Raw genomic sequence first — 26,260 nt, 5'->3', positions numbered from 1 at the left:
TTAGCTCGGCTGGAGAGAGACATGTATCAGCTGTTTTTGAGTCGGGATTCTGGGGAGGCCTGGAGATTGCTTAGACAGCACCCCCCCGCCTCCGGCCATTACCTCTCCAAATACATGGGGCGAGTATGCAGCCTCCCTCTACACAGTACCAGGGCAGCCACCACTACCGAACCCTCCAGAGCCCTATCCACCCACTTCTACCTTCTTCACAGCAACAGATTGCATACAGGGAGGGCACAGGATCATGAGGGCATTGTAGCCGAGCATTTCATACATGCTAGAGATATGATTGCAGACTTGCTAGATCTCATGTTTAATAGAGCCATGTGTGAGGGGTTTCTTGGGACTTGGAGTACTTCCACGATTGTGCCGGTACTCAAGTCTGGAGATCCGAGCCTGCCGACTAACTACCGCACCACTATGATTGGTCACTCGCTGGCCAAGCTATTTGCGTCTATTCTTGAGCAGGAGTTGAGCAGATGCACAGAGAGACAAGGGGTCCAAGCTCAGGGACAGGCCGGTTTCAGGAGGAGATTCTCTACTTTGGTTCATATCTTTCCCCTCATGGCTATCATTGAGGAGGGCAGAGCACATGGGAGGAGGATCTACTGTGGCTTTGTGGATTTCCACAAAGCCAGTGCCCAGAGCTAGACTGATGCACAGGCTGCAAGACTTGGGGGTTCCATGTGAGCTCATTTGGGGTATTATGGCACTTTATGAGACAGTAGTTGGGCAGGTGCGGACTTCAGAGGGTCTCTCCCAGCCTGCGCAGATAGCATCCTGGTTTGAGCTCCATGGGTTCAGTTTAGACATACTTCCACCCTTCCAGTACTCTCTAGAGGCACCCTCTCTCACCTTGACACATTCTGAGATTAGTAGAGTCATCAAACAGGACCTCATTCAGTTGGACACTAGGAGGACATGGCTAGAGCCCTCATAGGAGTTGGGGACGAAGATGGCTTTCTATAGAGACCATCTTCTCCGCACCACTGAGGATAGCTTTATACTTAGACCGAGCTACATGGATACCCATCTGTCTCATGGATTGAGGTGTGCCATTGGGCAGATCCGCACCTCTTCACATCAGTTAGAGATAGAGACAGGCAGATTTAGAGGCATACCCCTAGGGGACAGGATTTGTCAGATTTGTTGGATAGAGCCAGAGACGGAGGAGCACTACATCTGTCGCTGCACAGCATATTATGAGATTCGAGGGCGCTACCATTGCCTTTTCAGAGAGGGATTTGGACCACTGGCTAGAGTCATGGACTATTGTGATCAGAGATGCTTGCGTTTTTATCTCCCGGAGATCTGCAGGCTCAGAGAGTCCATTATCAGGAGCAGACGCCCGACTAGCAAGGAGTCCACATAGAGACAGATTACTAACTTCTTTAGGGGGACTACCCGGGAGGGGACACAACCGACAGCTCAGCAACAGGCACCCCGTGGGACTCTAGTTGAGAGAGCTATCCAGTTGGGCAGATCCAAACGCCCGAGGGTTCGCGGATCCTCACATCGGAGACGGTGCCTACACCAGAGGATTCAGAGCATCATAGCAAGGCATCGGGCTCGTCCAACCAGGCACCTCACTATGGCAGATATCCAGGCCATCCGGCAAAGACCCATGCTAGAGCTCCTAGGATGATTACCACTCCAGCCATATACTGTTGTACTCACTGTCACTTTTGTACTCCCCCATATTCATGTATTCATGTATCCATGTACTCATGTACCCCATTTTGACTAGTAGCATTAGCTTCCCACTCTCCCTAGTTGCTGCTTCCGGATGCTCCCTACTGATGTATTGTAGGGCTAGATACTTACCTTCAGTTCTTTCTTTTCTTTTCCAGACAGTGTATCAGATGTCACATGGTTGTAACTTTGGTCTCATAGGTCACTTTGGCCTTTTGAAGACGTTAATATAACATTTCATTTCATTTCATCTCTCTCTCTCTCTCTCTCTCTCTCTCTCTGTGGAATAGCAGTGGATCATGCTATCTTGTCCTTCACTCTTACATTTCAGTTCAGCATCGCTCCATTGGGACAGGTCTCCACACACACTCGTTATACCTTTACGAGGGAGACTAACACCGTGTACACAGATGAGATATACAGACGCTTATGTGCCGAGGAGCCAGAACGGCCATTAGATGAGCTCACTCAGATATTGATAGATACGCTTCATGCTGCAGCATCAGAGGCATATCCCCATAGTCAGCCTACACGGAGACGATCTGGGAACATGCCCCAGAACAGTTGGTATGATGAGGAGTGCAGAGAGATGAGGATCAGATTACAGAGAGAGGTGCTCATGGGTGTTACCACTCACAGACAGTCACGGATTACCTTCCGGCACCTAGTGCGACGGAAGAAGAGGGCTTATCTTGCTCAGTTAGAGAGGGATTTGTATCAGTTATTTATGAGTCAGGACTCAGGCGAGGCATGGAGACTATTCCATGAGCATTCACCATCACCAGCCATTACCTCCACACAGATTTGGGGTGAGTATGCAGCATCCCTGTACACAGCAGCAGGACAGCCGCCCCTGCCAGACCCATCGGAGCCATGCCCAGAGACATGTGCTTTCTTTACTGCTGAGATGGTAAGGAAAGCTATTGACAAGATGAGGACTGGGAGAGCATATGATCATGATGGTTTGGTAGCAGAGCACTTTATTCATGCCAGAGATATGCTTGCAGAGCTTATTGCTATGATGTTTAACCGAGCCATGTGTGAGGGTTTTCCTGAGACTTGGAATATGTCCACGATTGTGCCTATCTTCAAGTCAGGGGATCCCATGCTTCCTGGGAATTATCGTACCATCATGATTGGTCACACATTGGCTAGATTATATGCATCTATTCTTGAGCACGAGTTGAGTAGATGGGCAGAGAGAGAGGGCATACGTGCATCAGGGCAGGCAGGGTTCAGGAGAGGTTTCTCCACTCTTGACCATATCTTGACACTCGGAGCTACTATTGAGGAGGGCAGATTATATGGCAGGAGGATTTATTGTTGCTTTGTGGATTTCCGCAAAGCTTTTGACACAGTACCGAGAGCCAGCCTGATGCGCAGACTACAGGAGATGGGAGTGCCCACAGAGCTGATTTGGGGAATCATGGATTTATACAGGACAATTGTGGGGCAGGTACGTACTACTCGGGGTATATCTGAGATGGTTCACTCCACTATTGGGGTGAAACAGGGCTGCCCCCTTTCTCCCACCTTATTTGGGATGTACGTGGATGAGGTTTCAGACTATGTAGAGCGGGAGGGTGACAGAGGAGCACAGCTAGCAGGGACATGGATTCCACTGTTATTGTATGCTGATGATATTGTGCTGATCTCAGATTCTCCAGAGGGGATGCAGCGTCATTTGGATGCATTGCACACCTTTGCACAGGACAGTGGATTGTCTGTTAACCTTGGTAAAACCAAGGTGATGGTGTTTAACACCACAGCACAGTGGGTTAGGAGGTCAGTACCCACCTTTACATATGGTCAGGAGACAGTGGAGTATACAGATGCATATACTTACCTTGGTGTGGTTTTCAGTGGCCCACTATTTTCCTTGAGGAGAGCAGCGGAGACCAGATTGACCAGAGCTTATGCAGCATTGGGGAGACTAGAGAGGATGTGTTCGCAGGTTCAATTTCAGGAACCTCGAACAAAGCTCTGGCTCTTTGACACTTTGGTCACTTCAGCCATGCTGTATGGAGTGGAGATATGGGGACCCTCAGTAGATCACCACAGCCGAGCTGGTAGCACTGATGGATGGAGACATATGGAGAGGCCCTTGGTTTCTATGATTTCCCGGATGATTAGGGCCAAGGCCTCCGTACCACATGATATTATCCGTGCAGAGATGGCTGCCCCCCCATTGGTAGTAGAGGCACTCACTCGATCAGTCTCCTTTATACATAGCACTTGGGCTCTCCCTAGAGACAGATATGCTCGCTTAGCCCTGGAGTCTTCACGACAGTTGGCATCACAGGGAGACGGATCATGTTGGTATGCACAGATGACAGCTTGGTTCCAGTTGCATGGCTTTAGTATGGAAAGGGTACCTCCATTTCAGTACTCCCTGGATGCACCCTCCCTCTCTCTCACACGGGCAGAGATTACCAGACTTATCAGGCAGGACTTGATTCAGCTGGACACTAGGAGGACATGGATACAGCCGACACAGGAGCTTGGTACGAAGATGGCTTTCTATAGAGATCATCTTCTCCAGCTCACGCAGGATGGGTTTGTGATTAGACCCAGCTACATGGATACTCATCTTTCTCATGGGGTACGGTGTGCTATTGGTCAGATGCGCACATCCTCACACCAGCTAGAGATTGAGACTGGCAGATTCAGAGGAGTACCAGCTGAGGCCAGGATTTGTCAGCTATGCCAGATGGAGCCAGAGACAGAGTTACATTACATATGTCACTGTCCAGTATATTATGAGATACGAGGCCGTTTTCACTGCCTGTTTAGAGAGGGTTTCGGACCACTTTCTAGAGTCATGAGATACCAGGATCAGAGATGCCTCGGATTATACTTGCTGGAGCTTCGTAGACATAGAGAGGGTCTCTTGAGAGGGAGGGGATCAGAGAGGGAGAGACACCTACAGAGGCAGATTACAGACTTCTTTCGACCAGAGATTGAGCAGTCAGGCCAGCAGGCATTGCAGCTAGCCCCAGAGTATAGCTGCACTAGAGGTACACTGATTGATCGGGCTATAGAGCTGGGGCGGTCCAGGCGCCCCAAGATGAGAGGCCCATCTCGACACCGGCGGAGACTACAACAGAGGATCAGGACCATACTAGCACGGCATGGGAGACGTCCAGTCAGAGTACTCACCATGGAGGACATTGAGGATATCCGCCATCGACCGATGAGAGACTTCTTTGGATAGTGATGTGTATGATGCTTACCTTTGTTGCTGGAGTTTTCCTCCCAGATGTTATCCATTAGGAGCTCCTAGTACCGTACTTTTCCTCATAGTTATTTCAGTTTCAGTTAGTTGTTTTTAGCTTTTCTTACACAGACATTGTATCAGATCCACCAATTGTTGTAACCTTTTTGGTCTCATAGGTCATCTTGGCCTTTTGAAGACGTTAATATATCATTTCATTTCTCTCTCTCTCTACCGGGAGATCACGACAGAGGATGTAGGGTTGCAGAGATCAGCACAGGATGAGGGGGAGATTACAGATTATGGCAGGCACACACTAGGGAGTGCACATGGATTGGTCATATACAATGGCTTATCGAGATGGCAAGGATCAGATGCTCTCACACACTGGAACTCTAAAGGGGGGAGCAAGCACACTGGACTACTTGATGGGATCTCCTTCATTGATACCTGATGTGCGGGGTTTCACGATTCCCAGTCGGCCCATTGGCATAGCAGCCGATCATGCATACCTGAGTTTCACACTAGTAGGTAGATCCCCGAGAGATGGGCCAGCCACTCATCTACCTAGATACCCAAGATATCAGTTTACACGTGAGACAGTTGGGGTTTACCGAGATGCAGTATCTGATGGCTTGTTCGCTTTAGACCCACATAGCCCTCTGGACGAGATCACGAGAGGATTGGCAAGTGTACTACATGCATCCGCCTCATATGCGTTTCCCTACACTATGATCCCTTTCACCCACCCCCGCAACATTGCCCCACAGAACAGTTGGTATGATGATGAGTGTCATGAGACACGAGCACAGCTATAGCGTGAGATTGCCATTGGGACTCACACGCATAGACAAGCCAGGATGATCTTTTGGCGCCTTGTGCGGAGGAAGAAACGAGCGTATCTAGCTAAGCTAGAGGAGGAGATCTACCGACTCTTCCTGGGGAAGGACAGCAAGAGGGCATGGAAGATGTTTCAGGAGAGACAGCCTGGTACTCCGATTACTACACCCGAGGCATGGCATACTTATGCTAGAGAGCTATATGATGCACCAGGACAGCCCCCCACCCCCCCTCCACTAGGAGCTAGACCGGCTAGCAGCACCTTTTTTACTATGCGGATGGTGCTAGATGCGATAGATAGGTTACATAATGGAAAGGCACAGGATCATGATGGGCTAGTTGGAGAGCACTTCTCGTATGCACTCGATACTTTGGCTCTGCTCATCGTACATGTGTTTAATCATGCCATTCGTGAGGGTTTCCCGGCAAGCTCGACAAAGCATATCATTGTACCACTCTTTTAAGAGTGGGGACCCCATGGTACCAGGCAACTACAGGACGATCATGGTCATTACTTGGCGGCTCTATATTGGAGTCGGGGCTGAGCCGCTGGGCAGAGAGGCATGGTCATCGAGCACATGGACAAGCCGGCTTCAGGAGAGGATTTACTACCTTAGATCACATACTGACACTTCGGGCACTTATTGAAGAGGGCAGGGCACAGAAGACAAGGATATACTACTACTTTGTGGACTTCCGCAAAGCCTTCGATACCGTACCACGTGCCAGGCTTATGCACAGATTGCATGACATTGAGGTACCCGAGGATATGCAATGGGGGATATATGCTTTGTATGAGTCTGTGAGGTGACAGGCAGAGTCTGAGCACCCGGCGGACTATCCGATATGGTGACCAGCACGATAGGGGTGAAGAAAGGATGCCCGCTATTGCTCACCCTCTTTGGACTGTACATTGATGTTGTCTCCGATTATGTAGACAGATTGGGAGGCCCAGGGGCATGCCTGGGAGGGGTGTTGATACTCATCTTGTTATATGCTGATGATATTGTTCTAATCTCAGACTCTCCGGAGGGATTACAGAGAGACCTGGATGCAATACAGGCTTTCTCTGCCGATAGAGATCTGACAGTGAACCTTGGGAAAACCAAGGTTATGGTGTTTAACACCACACAAGCATGGGTGACGAGATCAAAGCCTCAGTTCACTTTCCAAGGGGAGCCGGTTGAGTACGTCAGGTCATATGTCTACTTGGGAGTTACTTTCACAGTACCACGTTTCTCCCTGAAGGAGGCAGCAGCAGCTAGATTAGCTCGAGGGCATGCAACCTTGGGGGCACTTGAGAGGCAGTGTGCACACATACAGTTTTAGGAGCCGCACCCCAAATTGTGGCTATTTGATACGCTTGTGACACCGACCCTCCTGTACGGAGATTGTTCGGGCTGAGCTGGGTGCCGCACCAGTAGTGATCGAGACTCTATTCCAGGCAGTTACATTTTTACAGCGACTATGGGAGCTCCCTCAGCAGAGGTACTCCCGATTGGCATTGACCTCATCCATACAGTTGGCAGAGGATGGAGATACTCATTGCTGGTACGCTCAAATGAGATCATGGTTTGACCTACATGGTTTGCAGATAGAGGCACTACCACCCTTTCAGTACCTTCTGGATTGTCCATTTTTGGATCTCACCCGCTCAAGGCAAAACCGCGTGATCAGGATGGATATCATCAGAGTGGACACAGAGAGGACATGGACTAGCCCCGTTGAGCCCTTAGGCACGAAAATGGCTCATTACAAGATCCATTTTCTACACCTCTCACCAGATGATTTTATCACCCGCCCGGCGTACATGGATGTACACCTATCACATGGGATACGTTGTGCCATTGGACAAATCCGGACCTCATCACACCAGCTTCTATGGATTGAGACAGGGCGATATGTGCATCATGATGATCTTGGATGACCGCATTTGTCAGCTATGCTACCAAGAGGCAAAGACAGAGGAGCACTACATTTGTCGATGTACAGTCTATTATGAGATCCAAGGGAGATATCACTCCCTCTTCCGAGAGGGTTTTGGGCTGTTACGCAGGGTCATGGAGTTTGAGGATCAGAGATGCCTGGGATTGTTCCTACTTGAGCTTAGGAGACACAGAGAGACCCTCTTGGCAGATAGGAGACCGGCCATGATGTACCTAGACAGAGGACCCTGACAGAATTCTTCGGCACCAGCACCAGCAACCCAGCCCACACACCTCCTGATACCTTCTCCATTGGGTCATCAGGGCACCGACCACGCTCCCAAGGAGTCCCCACTGATAAAGCAGTCATCTTACGTCGTGCTCGTCGGCCACGCCCACCAGGATCCCGACCACAGCATCCTCACCATCGCTAGATCAGAGCCATTATTGCTCGGCATCGGAGGCGCCTACCTCGCTTCTACGACCTCTCCATTCTAGATAGCCCCATGGCGGAGATACTTGATCTAAGGAGAGGGCAACACTTCAACTGATCAACATACATGGATCTACCTGATATACATTTTCCAGTATTTTCTACTCAGTATCATCTCGGAGTCTTACAATTCTACTTTTTAGTCTCATTTAATTGTTCTCTTTGATGAGACACCAACTTCAGATGTACTGCCTCTTAGAGACGTTAATATATCATTTCATTTCTCTCTCTCTCCATCTTCCCTTTTATGAGGTAGTTCCCTCTAAGAGAGGCCAGCCAGGCAGGGGACAAACCTCACCAGTGTCTTTTCCTCCTTTGGAGGTTTTGAGCATATATTTCAGCCGGTTGGCTGGTTTTTCTTTTAACTAATAGAAAGATCTATTTCCCGGATTTTTTTTTTTTTAAAAGAACCAATCTCTTTTGATGAAGCACAAGAGGATCAGAATTGGATGCACACCATGCATCAAGAATTTGAAGAATGGCACTTAGGATTTAACTGACTTGCGTTTCGGCAAGAAAGCTATTGGTATGAACTGGATCTATAAGATCTAGAGAAAGTTTAATGGTAGCATTGATCGCTACAAAGCTAGACTTGTAGCAAGGGGCTATGCACAACAGAAAGGCATATATTACAATGAAACCTTTGCACCCACGTCTCGTATGACCTCCATCGGGTGCATCATTGCTATGGCAGCACATCATGGTTGGAATGTGCTTCAGTTGGACATTTAAAACGCCTTCTTGAATGTTTATTTTCACAAGGAGGTATATGTTTCTCACCTACGTCGCTTTGTTTAGCAAGGTTAGGAACACAAAGTGTGTAGGTTATGGAAGGCTTTGTATGGCCTTAAGCAGGCTCCCAGAGCATGATACGAGAAGATACATGCATACTTGGTCTCTCATGGATTTTCTAACAGTTGAACACAAAGCACCCTCTACATCAAGAAAACAAAAGAGGGTTTGTTGATCATTGTTTTATACGTTGATGACAAGCTACTCAGTGGCTCCAATGTTGAGAAGATTTCAACCTTTAAGGTGCTTCTTTTGAGATGTCGGATTTGGGCCCGTTGCATTTTTATTTGGGGATTTAGTTCTTACAACATGATGATGGGATAGTCATGATGTGATCAAAGTACATACAGAGACTGCTAAGCCCGTGCCTACACCAGTTGAGACAGGTGCCAAGCTTAGCATTCATGATTTTGGAGAGCCTTTTGATCAAACACTATATCAACAAGCTATTGAATGCTTGATCTACCTATGCAACACACAGCCAAACATTCAGTATGAGGGGTCATAGTTGAGTAGATTTATGCATTATCCGGGTACGAAGCATTGGTAGGCTATCGAGCTGGTTTTCGCTACTTATAGGGCACCCTGTTACGACCCTTACATGTGGCAACACGTGGGATGTGTACACACTGATACACGAGATTTACACGACAGTAAAGCATGGGACACGCAAACATTGTGTGGGAAACCAATGGCAGCATACTATTACACATCACCACTTATATTAATAAGCATGAACGGGTAACGTTCATGGGTGACGGTTGTAGGCCAAAGACCCAGTGATGTGTAGCATGGGAATAACAACGGGGACACAGGGGGCGTGTGAGTATGGTGTACACACTAGACACCCGGTAAAGTTCTTGGTATATATAATGGTTGGGTGGATAAACACGGTATGCCAAGCTAGGTTTGTTTTAGCTATTCTTGAGGAGTTCTTCTTCTCTCTCACGTTTTTGCATGAAGCTAGTTTTTCACACAGCTAGGCTGCCTTGCATGGAAGCCTGACATTCGGTATCAAAGCTTAGGCTTTTCTTCTTGGCTATGGGGAAAGCCTAGCTGCACGATTGAGCTTCCAAAGGTGTGGAGGATTGTTTGTTGTAACCGTCAATTTTTTTTTTCCTTGTCGCTACCGAATTTCCGTCATCCACTGTCGTTCCGTCGACGTGTTGGTCACCATTCTGTCCGCTACTGCCATTAACGTACTAGTTGCCATCTGTTCATTTCCGTTGTTGCTGCCGTCGAGCTACCGTTTACATCCTACTACCGGCTATCGCCACCACACCAAAATGTGGCTAAGCTTGTGTGGTGCTTGTGCTCTCCTACACAACCCTTCGCTATCTCGACCCTGTTGCAGTGCACATCACACAAGCCGCCCACGCCATCGCCATCGCCATCGCCATCGCCGTCGAAAACAGTAGCGTAGAAAAAAAAGGAAAAAAAAGAACCCACATCTCTTTTACACAAAAGCTTATTACCAAAACACAAAAAAGAGAAAGCCTAAGGTTTTCATTTCAAAGGTTTTAAGGGGAAGTTCCTGCGCGGTGCATCTCAGCAAAAAAAATTCCCTTCCGGTGGTCCATTGATTGCAAGTTGCAACACTTGACACAATCTTTGAAGCTGTAGCTCTACACGGCTTCCGTCTTCATCGGCTTCGACAACCATATGACCAAGAGGGCTCACTTATCCCTTCTCTTTTTATTTTCCGTCATTTGGTGCTTCTTGCATATTATTGGTTTTTAAAATGAAATCCGATCACTCTACCCCACAATCATTGGAATCTGTCCCCCTCTTCGCTAACAAACGCATGATTTGCAAGAGTAAATGAATTTATTTATGAATGATATCCACACTATGATAACACCTATAGTACCTCAGCCAACTACAGATACCCATTCCGTGGGTAATTGTAAGGGTACATCGAAAAAGGGATTAAAGCCAAAACTTGCATTAAAGGATTTGAAACCACCAAAGTACACTGACACTTTACCTTCTCACACAGCTGATGCAATAGATCAGCAGCTTTCTAAGTGGGAACAATGCTTTACTTTATGTGATATCACAAATGAGCACATTAGAATCCAACATGCTACATATAATTTACAAGATGTGGCTCATCGTTGGTGGAGAAAAATTCAGAAGGATAAGGCAATCCCAAATACTTGAGAGGAATTTTAGGATATGTTTATTCAAAATTTTGTGCCACCAGATGGGCAAAGTAGAGCCCTTGATACTTGGTTTTTTTCTCTCAAAAGAATCTTACAATTCAGGAGTATGCAGACAAGTATCGAGAGGTGCTTATGAAAATTCCACAAATTTTACCAGATTTCTTACAGGTTCATAAATTCGCCTTGGGGTTAAATGATAAACTTCGACCATTAGTGCCCCATGAGAAGTGTCAAACTCTATCCAAAGCTATAGAAATGACTTTAGTTTATGAAGATGGTTGAAAGGGTCAAAATCAGGCAGTGGGTTAAGTTTCCAAGTCTCATTTATGCGACCTACTTATGAAGCTTCGAGGTACACTAGTGGGCAAAAGGGAAAGGCATCTATGTCTAGTGTACATTCCTCTACAACGACTCTTGCAGGAGTTAAGAGAAAGGTGTCTTCTCTCACTCCAAAACAGTTTGAGAAAGCAAAAAGTGAAGGCTTATGCTATGCTTGTATGGGAAAGCATCAAAGGTGATTGTCTAGTGAAGAAGCAACGCATAGCTGCAAATATGACCACTGAGTCTATAGATTCAGATTACGGGGATCTCGAGGAAGATTTATTGGATGATACTCTAGAACAGACACCCCACCATTCTACTAAGCTACTTTCAGTGTCAATTGAGAAACAGGTACCCACCGCTGTAGATACAGTCTTATCTTCAAAGGCTAGTCGCGGTTACCAGTTTCCGGTTACAAAACTTAGTCATGAAGGGTTCAATTGAAGGGACTAGTGAGGGTACTCTTCGATACGAGCTCTAGTCATAATGTGGTTAGTTCTCAACTTGTCAAGAAGTTAAAATTGAAGACTCAACCATCGCCATATCAGTACACAGTTAAGCTAGCAGATGGCAAAGAAACAGAGGTTTGGGATCAACAGGTTGTAGGCCTTGGTCTCACCATTCAATCCTACTTTGAGAAGCGCAAGTTTGATATTACTCGACTAGCATGTTTTGATGTTGTGGTAGGAAAAGAATGGCATGTTCAGAAGAAGCCTCTCATTGACTTCGCAATGCATGTCTATCGATTTACGTGTGAGGGGAGGATGCATCACATTAAAGGTGAGGGGAGGATGCATCGCATTAAAGGTGAGGCAAATCTACCCAAGAATGCATTAATTACTGCTACACAAATGCTTAGAATATCTTATAAGTCTCTTTTTTTAGGTTGGGTTCATAGAGTTCCAAGTGCTATAGACACGTATGAAAGTGGAGCTCCAACTTGTAATGCCACAAAATCTTTGCAAGAGAAAATTCTGACGGAATTTTTTGATGTTTTTAAATCTAACCTACCCTCTTCTTTGTCTCCGTGTAGAAATGTGAAGCATCGAATAGAGCTTGTGCCCGGTGCAACTACGATCGATAGACCTCCGTACCAGATGAGTTTGGTTAAGGAGAACGAGGTGTCAAAGGTGATTGAGGAGTACCTAGCAAAAGGACTCATTCCCCCCACTTTCTCACCGTTTGCTTCTCCGGTTTTGCTAGTTAAGAAGAAAGATGGTTCTTCTCGAATGTGTATCAATTATAGAGCCTTAAATATGTGAAGAAACAGCACTTTTCCAGCCCTAAAAAGGGAATTTCTGGTTATTTTATATTTTATATTTTTGGGGTTTTTGTCTTGGCTGCTGGCCTACACCTTTATGGTGACCGACCAGCACCCCCGTTTACTATAAATCGCATTGCCCATACCTCATCATCAGTGTACCACTTCATCACCATATCAAGTACCACCTGGCCGCCTACAAGCAGAGGCTCATATCTGCGTTTTCCTCTGCTGGTCCAGGCCGCCTTCTGCAGGGCTCACATCAGCCAACATCAGGCTGTTTTCTTGGCGCTTACATCAGGCCTTCTTCTGCTCACATCTGTGTTTTACTTCAGCACTTGTCAACGCCTACATCAGAGCATACATCAGCATACATCAGCTTACATCAGAGCATACATCAGCTTACATCAGCGTTTTGGTTCAGCAGACATCTTAGTTTTGCTGCGCTATACATCAGCCCACCTCTGCGCTTACATCAGGCTTACGTCAGGGTTTATATCAGCGTTTATCTCAGCCTTCTTCAGTGCATACATCAGGGCTCACATCCAGCATATCTTGTGCGTTTTGGCACAGCCCTTGGGACAGCAGCCCTCTCTACTACTTCGGGACAGCAGCCCTCTCTGCTTCAGGTACGTAGCACCCATGTCACCAGAGCTTGCACCACTCGGGACGGCAACCCTCTCTGCTCCAGGTACGCAGCACCCATGTCATCAGAGACTGAACCACCATCATCGTCATCGACGTTACCTTTCTCCGCTGCCACTATCACCTCGGAGTGCTTTGCCACACATCGACGCGAGCCTTCGTCACTCCGACGTCCTTCTCTGCTTCAGCACTGGTCTTCTTTTTGCTCAAAGTCACCTCTCATATGAGGGCTCTTGTACATATCTGCACTCACCTTTTTATATATATTCACTCACATATCTATGTGGTTTTACTCTGATCTCTCGTACATCTAATCCTTCCGTCCTTTTGCCCTCACATGGTCTCAGAGCTATCGTGAGCAAAGGGATTGAAGACCTCGAGAGCACACAGCATGGATCGTCTACCCGCACTCCCAGAGGACCGATTCTTCTCACTAGAAGATGCTTCTCCAAACTCTGATCTGGACCACATAGGGAATGGGATTTCTTACTCAGTGGAGAATCCTGTTCAAGATCATACTTTGGGAGATGATCAACGCATGCACATCACCTCATCCACACCACCTTTGCCATCACGATTGCCCTCTCCAACTTTATCAGATCTTGTTTCCAGAGGGGGATACATTCCTTCCGCCATTGTGTTTGTGTGGGACCCTGGCATACTTCATCTTCTCTCATGGTCCCCTTTTTGGCCTGAGAGGGGGTGTGAAGAAACAGCACTTTTCCAGCCCTAAAAAGGGAGTTTCTGGTTATTTTATATTTTATATTTTTGGGGTTTTTGTCTTGGCTTCTGGCCTACACCTTTATGGTGACCGACCAGCACCCCCCTTTACTATAAATAGCATTGCCCATACCTCATCATCAGTGTACCACTTCATCACCATATCAGGTACCACCTGGCCGCCTACAAGCAGAGGCTCATATCTGCGTTTTCCTCTGCTGGTCCAGGCTGCCTTCTGCAGGGCTCACATCAGCCAACATCAGGCTGTTTTCTTGGCGCTTACATCAGGCCTTCTTCTGCTCACATCTGCGTTTTACTTCAGCACTTGTCAGCGCCTACATCAGAGCATACATCAGCTTACATCAGTGTTTTGCTTCAGCCGACATTTGCCTTTTGCTGCAGCATACATCAGCGCTATACATCAGCCCACCTCTGCGCTTACATCAAGCTTACATCAGGGTTTATATCAGCGTTTATCTCAACCTTCTTCAGCGCATACATCAGGGCTCACATCCAACATATCTTGTGCATTTTGGCACAGCCCTTGGGACAGCAGCCCTCTCTGCTGCATCGGGACAGCAGCCCTCTCTACCTCAGGGACGCACCACCCGTGTCACCAGAGCTTGCACCACTCGGGACAGCAGCCCTCTCTGCTGCATCGGGACAGCAGCCCTCTCTACCTCAGGGACGCACCACCCGTGTCACCAGAGCTTGCACCACTCGGGACGGCAACCCTCTCTACTCCAAGTACGCAGCACCCGTGTCATCAGAGACTGCAGCATGACCGAAATGAGTACGAAAAGCACTCTTAGATACATCTTAGTCTTTCATACGAATATGATGATATCCACTTTTTAAATCTATCTTACTGAAGACCTTAGCTCCACCTAGAGCGTCTATCAAATCATTGATCCGTGGCATTGGATTTTGATGTTTTATAGTAAGTTTATTTTGTGAGGGCAAAAGGACGGAAGGACCAGATATACGAGAGATCAGAGTAAAACCACACAGCATGAAATATGTGAGTGAATATATATAAAAAGGTGAGTGCAGATATGTACAAGAGCCCTCATATGAGAGGTGACTTTGAGCAAAAAGAAGACTAGTGCTGAAGCAGAGAAGGACGTCAGAGCTGAAGCACGGTCGATGACGAAGGCTCGCGTTGATGTGTGGCAACGCACTCCGAGTTGATAGTGGCAGCGGAAAAAGGTAACGTCGATGACGATGATACCTTGTTATGCCATTTGGGCTTACTAATGCACCAGCCACATTTATGATGTTAATGAAAGGCTATTCATGGATAAATTTGTGGTGGATTTTATTGATGATATTTTGGTTTATAGTAAATCTTTACTACAGCACGAACCAAACTTGTTTACTGTATTTGGCGTGCTTAGGGAAAATGTGTTATATGCCAATAAACAAAAGACTTTCCTATGTCAAGAGGAAGTTGAATATTTGGGACACTATATCAGCACTAGGTGTAAAGATGGATCCAAAGAAAGTAGCAGTAATCTTGGCTTGGTCTATTCCACAAGACATTACTGTGCTCAAATCTTTCTTAGGACTATCTGGTTTTTATAGAAAGTATTTTATTTTCTATTTTGAAATAGCAGCACCATTGACTGACTTGTTGCAAGTTACCGTTGTTTATATCTCCACCGACATTCAACATCAAAGTTTTGATAAATTAAAGCAAGCAGTTGCAACTGCACCTATGTCGAAGATCGTGGATCCATCATTACCTTTTGTCATTGAGACAGATGCTAGTAGCATTGCTATAGGAGCTGTGTTGAGCCAAGAAGGCTGACCAGTGGCGTTTGAGAATAAGAAACTCAATAGTTCGCAACGCAAGTGGCCTACACATGAGCTTGAATTGTACACACTTATACATGCACTCAAGGTGTGGAGGCATTACTTGTATGGAGCTAAGTTTAAGGTATACACGGATCATGATACACTGAAGTATTTTTGTAACCAGCTCGATTTAAGAGGCCTCTAGCAAGATGGGCCGATGTAAACCGGCCTCGGTCTTCAGACAAAACCAGGGCAGTGCAAAAACTAACTTGCACACAAAACACTTCAACACCTTTGAGGACCAAGAAAAAGAAAACAAACAGAGGGAGCTAGAGTGCTCCTGCAAACAGTACACGCACACCGATTGGCCCCAAAACGCAATGGCGCCCCTTGCAGTATTTCTTTATTTGATTATAAGAGAGCTTTGATTACAATAAGGCTGGAAACTCAACCGTCACAGTAGAACTCCTGAAGCCTACAAAGACCCCGCATCATGGCTTCTTGTCCACTCAGCATCCACAAATAATTCCAACTATTGTTCACATCAAAAGACTCTTTCACATTGAGTCCTGCATACATAACCTTTCTCCCATGATCAGGGCTGCCACAACCATCCATCCATAGCCTCTCACCCTATGAACAGCATCACACCCTGACATATCCAGTGCTCCTGCATCACAACAAAGACTCCAAACTATTCTCCAAAAGAGAACTCACGTCATAGCAAAGCATACCATACAGTCGACACACCTCTACCAACTCCCTCTGCCTTCCAAGGGTACTATCCATCTCAGTCATGGATTCCCAAACCCCTGTCCAATCAGCAGCAAGGCTATACCAAACATGTGTCCATTCCTGTACCCTCTGCCTGCATGTGACCTATCTCCTGGCCAAACCAAAAACATGTTTCCTCGAGAAACCTACGACCTGTTTCCACATGAAACCCTTAGGCCTGTTTCCCCTTGAAACCTTTGTCATATTTCCATACAGAACCATTCACAGGACCATTCAACAACAATGCCAACAACGGCATACATCTAGTTACCTGTTCCCTCACGAAACATACGGAAACATAGAGATGCCCATAACTGTAGGTCCCTCTGTTCCTTTCCAGCAGGAAGAAAACAATCTGCTCCATGAGCATTCAGCCATGCGAGCTTGCATCACTCCCATGCCAAGAAACACATCCAAGTGACCTGTACTTGCAGCCAGAAACTAAAGCACACAGCTGAATTTGCAGCCAACCAAAAACAGCCCATAAACAGTCCTCAAACTGACCTCAAAACAGTCCCGGAATTGCTCATGTTCGTAGCCACATGCACTGCCACGAAACAATCCATAAACCCTTTCCAAAACAGTCCTGAACCAAAGCAAAGAGAAGCTGAACATTCCATCAGTTGAACGCCATCAACATGATGTCTGTGTTCATGTGTTCGGAACCACCAAACACCAAGCTGATGCCGCCTACAGCCCAGCCTTCCGACAAGCAAAAGCTCCTATAGGCTGTGCGTGTACTGCAGCCGGCTCTTCCCAGAGAGAGAAAGCACACGCTTCAGGCTCCAGCCTTGCCCGCCTTGCTTTTCACTAAGAGAGAAGAGTATGCAACCCTGTGCGCCTACAGTCCAGCCCTCCGTGTGCCAAGCGAGCGAGAGAGAGAGAGAGAGAGAGAGAGAGAGAGAGAGAGAGAGAGCATGTGCCGCAGCTGTTCAGCCCTCCGCTTTTTGCACCAAAAGAGAAGCGCCCAAAAGCAGCCCGCCAGCCCCTTGTTTTCTCCCAAAAAGCAAGAGAGAGATAGAGAGAGACGTGTCTCCCAAAAGTGGAGTAACCTCCCAAATTAGCTTTTGGGCCACCAAAGGTTATAAAACCTTTTAAATTAAAATCTGTGTCCCCTTCACACTTGGGGTAGTCCACACATGGGTCTCCTTTTTTTTTAACTCCAAACTCATGCCATTCACACTGTCCACAATGTCCCCATGCACACCTGCATACTATCAAGAGAAAAACACAGGGTCGTGACAGCTAAATTGATGCAAGAGTTTCACGTGGAAATCTTGTATCGACAAGGAAAAGAGAATGTTATTGCCAATGCATTGTCTCATATAATGTATTAGATGAGTTTCAGTATAATCGAGAATGAGATCACTCATAGAATACATGAAGCTTAAAAGACGGATCCGTATGTTCAATCGTTATAGAATAAAACTAGCCAAGTAGATGAGGAATCAGCCGTGTCTGATTTATTGTCTGGTAAGCGTAGATTTACCATTGAGAATGAAATTCTCAAGAGAAACGGCAAGATATTTGCTACAGGCTCAAATAATTTGAGAGTCCTAGTGACACGAGAATGTCACGATAGTCCATGTGCTGGACACCCAGGAATTAAGAAAGCCATTGAGCTCATTAAACATTTCTCAAGAGGAACAGCAAGATATTTGCTACAGGCTCAAATAATTTGAGAGTACTAGTGACACGAGAATGTCACGATAGTCCATGTGCTAGACACCTAAGAATTAAGAAAACCATTGAACTCATAAACATTTCTACTTGTGGCCACAATTAAAGAAACATGTTAGTCATTATGTGACACATTGTTTACAGTGTCAGGTTACTAAATTCAAGCGTGTGAAGTCACTTGGATTATTACATCCGTTGCCTATTCCAGACAGAAAATGGCAAAGTATTTCCATGCATTTCATTATGGGTTTACCCCGAACCAAGAAAGGTTATAATGCTATCTTTGTCATTGTGGATAGATTATATAAGATGACACATTTTGTTCCTACTACAAACAAAGTTGAAGCTCCGCAAGTAGCGGAATTATTTATTGCCAACGTGTTTAGATTACATGGCTTGCTAGAATCCATTGTATCAGATAAAGATCCGAGGTTTACAAGTAATTTTTGGCAGCATGTTTTTAGTGAACTTAGCACACAACTCTGCATGAGTAGGGGTGATCATCCCCAGACTAATGGTCTCACCGAGAGAGTCAACCAAGTCTTGGAGGATATGTTAAGAGCTTATGTCGGGGAATGACAGAGCGATTGAGAAAAGTATTTACCTTTACGGGAGTTTGAGTATAATTCGCGTAAGCATTCCTCTACAAACTTTTCTCCATTTGCATTGAATTCTAGGTATAATCCATTGATGCTAGGTACAATTGGATTATCTCAAAAGACACCCAATGCAGCTGAATTTCTGTATCAGATGCAGTTAAATTTAGCTACAGCTTGAGATTATATCCGTCGGGCTACGGATCGGGCGGTTAAGTATGCTAAATCTCAAGCGGATAGCTCGTTCTTTTAAGGAGAGGGAGAAAGTGTTTCTACTTGTTCTTCGGAGGACTAAGATGCTTCGTGCAGGTAAATCTACTAAGTTGTCGCCTAGATATTGTGGGCCATGGACGATTTTGAAACAAGTCAGAGATGTGGCTTATAAGTTAGACTTACCACAAGACTGTCGTGTCCACCCAATATTTCATGTGAGTCGATTGAAGTGTTATCTTCACGACGGTGATAATTTAGTTGATGGTATGATTGCTTTGCAAGAACCTAATCAAGAAGATAATAGACCAGAACCAATCCTGGAACGAAGAGAAAGAGGATTGTGAAATCATACTCTTCGGGAGTTCCTTGTAAAATGGAAAGAACATCCTTTGATAGATGCAACTTGGGAAACGGAGTTCACACACCCATTATATGTTGGAAGACACAAACATGTGCACACATGCTCGTCCTTGGGTTTAACCGAGTGTCCCCAACCCTTGGCACAAATACACAGATATGCTCACAAGCATAAATCAAATGAACAAATGAATGCACAAACAATTCCTTGGTTTTGACACCGATTTCTTGGTTTTTACACCAGTTCCTACTATAGTCCAACTACCCATGTCAGTGTCTGACTATGGTAGACTAACAATATTCATATCCATGTACTCAGTTCCAATTTCCTTCACTGATAGAACAGTGCCTCCATGAGATGGCTAGTCCCATGACTCTTGTACAAAGGATTTAGTGTTGTTCAATCTCAGAATTGCTCCTTTTGGATACAACTTGGACAACAACCCTCAAGCTCGAGTTCTAGAATACTCGATTCCCTACAATGGAATATAAACCTTAAGCATTCTCCTTTGTTCCTCGTTCCTTGGATGTCAAAATACAAAGGCAGTGACAGTTCACAAGAGGTTGAACCTAATAGAAGGAAGTTTTCGAGGACGCGACGAGCTTCTAGGACCGGAAGTGACTCAAGAGATAGTAAGGAGTGTAGACAGGTGGAGGATCTTATGGAGGTGTTAATGTCACTAGCACTAGAGTCGAAGCAAGTACAGAATCACTCTCATAGAGGCTAGAGTTTGTGTAGTTGAAGGTCATCCGGTTCCAATTCCCGAGATCCATACCGGCGAGGGTGAAAGCACCAGTTCCAAGACGCGTACCTTGCAAGTTGTTTTAATGGAGATAGCAAAGCAAAAGAATTTGGAGCAAAGCCTACGACTGAACCACACAGACGGAAATGTGCTTGTAGCTTCCTCATATCTGTTGATTGTGACAGGTAGTTTACTAGTAGTTGCAATTGCCGATTGTGAAGACTAGAGTTCCGCAAGTTGTGTGACAGTTGGTATGTTGCTTTTTTAACCATTATGTGCGGTCACTCCACTTTCTGACAGATAGGTGCTAGGAGGCCATCATCACGGAGTGACTAATCCAAGCAGAAGTGGAGAAAAGGTGCATCATGTGTCCCACTGCTCCAAGGTTAGCAGAAGGGCATGCGATGGGCATGCTTAGGTAGAGTGGTACATGGACATGTGTTTCGACTACAATAGCCTGAGGGGCGATTTCCCAGGGGTGTGGACCAGATCACCAGTGTTTGGGCAGCAGGATAGTGGACTGCCAGACCCCACAGTCAGGACATGTGTGGACAGCCAAACAATGCACTCTATTGGATCGTGGATAGTTGGCCAACGGCCAACCAGTCCCTAGCATCTGAGCAGCCTTCATGTATCTAAAAATTAGGCAGCCCAAGGGTCATTGTAGGCATCCATAAGCAAGAATCTGTAAAGCCAGAGTCATCAGCACAGCCGAGGGTGAATTGTAGGTCATTACAAGGCAATTACCCAAGCGTTTTCCAGAGGACATTTGAACCATCAGTTTAGATTTATGCATGAACCAAGGTTTGCACAGCGTACAGGACAGATCTAAGTTTACGATCTTTTCATGTTTTGGCAATATACTATTAGGTCTCTCTGGTCTTATCTATTGTGTACTTGCATAGTTGATTAGCGTTTCTTAATCATGTTAAATTAGTATTAATTAGATCAGCTTCAGCAGCTATATTATTCTAGCATTATTTGCATATATTTTTCAGATAATGTAACATGCTGTAAACAGAACACTACATAGAAAAATGAGAATGGACTTGAAAAACTTACACAAGACATGCTTTTTAAGCATCTTATCAAGGCTGAAACTTCTACAAAATGTACTCCATAGAACGTAAGCAAGTGGACTTGCCTACTCTTAAAACCCCTTTCTATAAACCCTTCATATATTAATGGCTTGCTTGAGCCAGGCTGAGCCCACCACTTTGCTAGTATTGAACAAAGAATGAAACAATCAAGTTGTGCATAAAAAATTGTAAAATGCCATCCCCCGAAGTACATGTTCCAAACTTCTATAAACAAGCTTACACAGTTCTAGAGGACTTAAGTGCACCTTTTTTTCAGCATCCAAAGTTTCCTGATGCTTGGTCTGAAGTGTCAACTGGTCATCTGCATTTAATTGATTAACAAGGTTCATCTCCAGCACGGGGGCTCTGGAATTTTGTTGTAGTGCTTGCCTAGGAAGTGCTGGCGTTGGTGCAGGAAATGGGACTGGTGCTTGAGGCAACACCGAACCTGCAGGGACTGGCCGTGGCGGTAAACCAGGCATAGCATGCCCTGAATGTTGAAGTATGCCTGCACAAGGGTCAATCAAATAAATCATCAAAATCAGGTCAAAAAAATCATAATATAAAACGCTGCACGAGCACCCAATACTTTCTAATACACATTATTATTAATCACAAAAGCAACCCATCAGCATCTTTGATTTATAATTTTTCCACCATGTAGCTCTTTGCAAAACCCAACTTCACATAGATAGCAACTGCATATTGTACCTGGATTCTGCTTCCAAGCTGGTAAATTGTAGCCTGCAGAGTTCTGAGCAACTGCAACCTGAGCCTCGGCAATACGAAGAGCTTGAATACCAGACTCCTCAAAACAATACACAGAAGGGATAGCAGCAGGCAACCTATGGCCTTCCCGATACCGTTCCATGATGTAAAGTGCAGTGCAAAACTCACGCAAAGACAGCATACTGTCATGATCCTGATCAGACAAATCCCAAATCTGCTTCAAAACCTCTGAAAAAGAGTCAATGCCTTAGAATGGATGAGAAGGGTACTGTTAAAAGCATGACAAACTTGGACTGGTATAATAATGAGACAATATAGTCTGAAGAAAAGTAACATATCCAACCTCGTGGAATTTTCCAGCTAAGGAACAGATCACGAGCTTGTATACCACTAATCTTCCCATCCTTGTCAGTGTCCACTTCAAGGAAAACCTTGGTGTAGCGCTGCACTACTGAGTCTCTCATTTTGGGCCACATCTTTGACCCATCATTTCCAGGTGTAATTCCAAATCCTCGATCCTGCAAATCTGATCTCACTGGCATGGCGACAGGTTGGAGCTGGTTGGACGCAGCAGCTGGTGCAACAGGAGTAGGAACCAACGCAAAGGATGTTGGATCTGTGCAAACAGGTGGTTGTATTCCCCTTGACTGAGGTGCCTGAGGTGCTGGCAAGTTTGCTGGTAGTAAGTTCAAACTTGGCTGTGATGCTGACGTATTTCGCTGAGGTGGAGCAGCTGGAGGCTTCACTGGGACAGCTGTAAAAATGTCTCCTCCAAAGAGGTCTGGCTCAGCACTACTAGAAGGTGGGGCCTTCGTAGCATTTAAGTTACCTCCGGCCTGAAATAAGCTTCCCCCAAATACATTTTGTGGTGCCCCTTGAGGAGGAGGAGTTGTAGCTGCTTCCTTTAACTGAATATCGGTGAGGTTACTACTTGAAGCTGGGCCCGGCCATGACGATGACTTGCTGGTTGCCCATTCAGCTGGGCTGCCTGTTGATCCACCAAAGGTTTGTACAGTGGGAGTTCTAGGTTGAGATGTTAATGCGATTGGTCGAGGCCCTGGGGGCAAAGATGGGACAGGCTGGGAAACTCCACTGGGAGATTGTTGAACCTGTTGTGAAGGAGGTCCTAGAGGGCGAACAGGCCTTGCAGCTCCCACCACTTGCGAGACCAGGGTAGGACCAGGAGCCAGTTGTATTTGTGGGGCAGGGATTTGAGATGCAGCTGGCCCTTGTAATGCACGGCTCACAATTGCTGGTGTCAGCTCCCGACCAGTCTGAACCACTGTAACCAGCTTAAGTGCATTGTAAAATTCTGGTCTAGAAAGGAATCCAGTTTGCCCTTGATCAGCATACTGCCAAATCTGCCAATCCCAATGAAGATCCAAGTAAGAACAGTGGTCCCTAAAACCAGAACGATCTGCAAAGGCAGTTTGGTTTCAATTACTACAAAGCAGCGGCTCCATATAATATTTCCTAAGACACCAGATGGTTCCATCACCGCAATGCAGTGATGCCTGCAATTTTGCAAGAGCTATCAGATTTTTAGGCTAATGGCTACTGAATTTGCCTGTAGATGATGTCTACTAATTCTCAAGCGTTCTAGGAAGCATGACAGCAATCAAAAACCATTAACTTGGATTCTCATAGAACCATCCAAACTCAAACATACTAGGTATTAGATCTCATTTGCAGCCCTAAAGATGGAAGACAAACGCATTTCCAAAGGCTCGCATGGATGATGGTGTGTTTTCACATGCATTCTAAGGAGAGGCTGCACTGCCACCATCCCAAAAGATCCCATGTGCTTATATGCAAGGATGGTGTGCTTTCCTATAGATTCTGATAAAAGGATACACTGCCACAATCAGATATCCCAAAATCTCCAAGTGTTTCTGAGCAAGAAAGAATGGTATCTTTCCCATACGTTCTTAGGAAAGACTGCCCTGCCGTGATGGCAATGGCGGCTCAGGATCCAACATAGACATAAAAATCAGTCCACAAGGTGAGGGCAACGCTATACAGTCCATGTAACCGCGAAGCTACAATACAGAGATGGTAATGGCAGCTTCTGAAGCAGCAAAACCACTAAAACGTACAAGAAAAATCTAGGGCAAGGCTACATACAACAAAGGCAATGGCAATGGCGATCGCAATCGCAATCGCAATGGCAATGGCACAATTTGTAAAGAAATCTAGGGCAACCGTTAGGCTACAGAGATCTTCTGATGCAACAGAGCCATCAAAACAAAAGCAATCTCGATCATACAGATCTCGTTGCATGAAGGTAACAGACAGGGCACCTTGGCCAGAATTTCACGGTTGAGGTTTGCGCCCTGGAAGAATGTGACGGCCTCCTGGCCACTGATGCGGCCATCGCGATCGGCATCAGCTCGCCGGAAATAAGTTTCGAACAGGTCGGGGCTAGCCATGGCGAGAGGGAAGGAGTACACAGTAGATCATGGGCATCAAAGGAAGAGAGCGTGAGGTTTAGGGTTTCTCAGGTTTCGAGGCTCTGCAATGGGAGAGATTTCGAAGCTTTCCGAGCTCTGCTCAGGAGGAGATTTCGCTTCACGGAGACTGCTCGCCACCTAAGAGTCCATATTTTTCATCGTTTGCTCCTCCCAAGGTTTGAACACGTATGTCCTTTTTACTGTCTTTTTTTCCATGTTCCTTAAGAATTCTGTCAAGTGTTAGGACCTTGTGTTTTTTTGTGTCCCTAAATTCATGAAATATAAAAGCATAAGAAAAAAGTGTGTAGCCCTCGCGCGCGTAGTCTAGCCGGTAGAACAGTTGGGGCCCATTAGGAGGGCACGAGTTCGATGCCAGTGCACTACGCTATGGGGGGTAGTTTGTGTGAGTTGATGGAGTTATCCACCTTCCCAACACAAAAGAGAGAGTTTGTGTATGTGCGTTAGCTCTTTGATGGTTTGGCTTGAGTGATTAACGTGGATTAATTTTCTATGCTTGAAGAAAACTTGTGAACGATTAATATTTCTTCTTTTGCCATGTTCTTAAGGATTCAAAAAGGCAAGTGTACATAATTACAGCTAGAAGACAAAGCAAAATCAGACAAGCCAACAAGCAACAATACAAAACACTAATCGGTAGGTCAGTTGGTTAAAGTGGATGGCTTGTAACCCAACGTAATGGGTTCAATCCACGGCTGCCTACATTGCATGGTGCTACCTTGTACCTCATGAACCCGTAGGTGTGTGTGTGTTTGTAAAAAGGGTATGCAGGACCCTCATGTAATAAAAATCCTCCAACTTTAAAAAAAAACAATACAAAACACTCAAGAAATCAAAGTATTTACTCAACAAATTAAAGGAGGCAACAACAATAGTCGTGTATTTATTACATGTGTAGATGACTTTATAACTATTTTGGTGTATGTTGTTAGTAAAAACATCAATTATTTCATCATGGGTAAAGCAAATGTAAAGTCCCATAAATTTCATTTATTATCAATAGAAACTTTTGTTAAAAATAAAAATAATAAAACCTTGGAAAATGTTGTTTAATGATGGCAAGTGAACTTCCTCTAGAATGGCCATGCTAAAGTGAAGGGTATGTGTGTGGGGAGTGTTCAAAAGAGATGGCGATCCATGTTTGGAAGCCATGGTTAAAAGTTGGAGTTTTACATGGTTGTGATCATGGTGATCCTCCATGGTTGTGAAAGCCTTAGAGTTTTGCATGGTTGTATATTGTTGTGATAATGTTCAACTGCAATGCTTTGTTAGCCATTTGTTAAGGGTGGTCCTACAAATAAAAGAAAGAACATTTGTTAAGGGTGGCCCTACAAATAAAAGAAAGAACATTTGCTAAGGGTGGCCTACAAATAAAGAAAAACCATTATCAACTACTTTTTACAAAGAAACTTTTCCTTACATCAAGGGCCTTGGCCCTTGCAGCTCCATCTCACCATCCTCAGGGGTAACAACTATCACAAGTTTCATGGAGTAAAAACTAGCATGCCATTAATCTTGTGTGACTAACTAATGCCTCATAAGAGGGGCATGTTCTTTGACCACAAATGTAAGTGGTTGAGTCTTAAAATGTTGTATGGCTGACTGATTGCAATAAAATACTTTTAGTAGTGTCATTATGGTACTTTTTTTAATCATGAAATAGTCTCTAACAAATGATACCCAAGATATGAATGCTTGATCAAACCTACCTCACATTACTTGAGGAAATGGAGCTTTACAACAAAGCAATGAGTGG

At 45.4% G+C, this 26,260-nt stretch overlaps 1 protein-coding gene across 3 annotated transcripts in view; it reads right to left on the bottom strand.

Moving 5' to 3' along the window:
- Positions 1-24,922, bottom strand: part of LOC147621132 (uncharacterized) — a 44,064-nt gene extending 19,142 nt beyond the window's left edge. Inside the window, exons 1-4 of one of the 3 annotated variants that reach the window (XM_086823864.1) lie at positions 24,337-24,922; positions 22,380-23,397; positions 22,019-22,264; positions 21,574-21,815 (exon numbers count right to left, since the gene is read on the bottom strand). In XM_086823864.1, coding sequence (XP_086679990.1) covers positions 21,574-21,815; positions 22,019-22,264; positions 22,380-23,397; positions 24,337-24,465 — 1,635 coding nt within the window. In that variant the 5' untranslated portion in view covers positions 24,466-24,922. The remainder of the gene's footprint in view (positions 1-21,573; positions 21,816-22,018; positions 22,265-22,379; positions 23,398-24,336) is intronic. The other 2 variants (XM_086823866.1, XM_086823865.1) reach the window with 2 other exon arrangements.
- Positions 24,923-26,260: the final 1,338 nt, after the last annotated feature.

This window comes from Cibotium barometz, chromosome 30, assembly GCF_041138505.1.
Source record: "Cibotium barometz isolate CiBa-2024 chromosome 30, ASM4113850v1, whole genome shotgun sequence".
Taxonomy (NCBI): domain Eukaryota; kingdom Viridiplantae; phylum Streptophyta; class Polypodiopsida; order Cyatheales; family Cibotiaceae; genus Cibotium; species Cibotium barometz.
The sequence above is the reverse complement of the archived record's forward strand: the minus strand, read 5'-3'. Positions and strand labels throughout refer to the sequence as shown.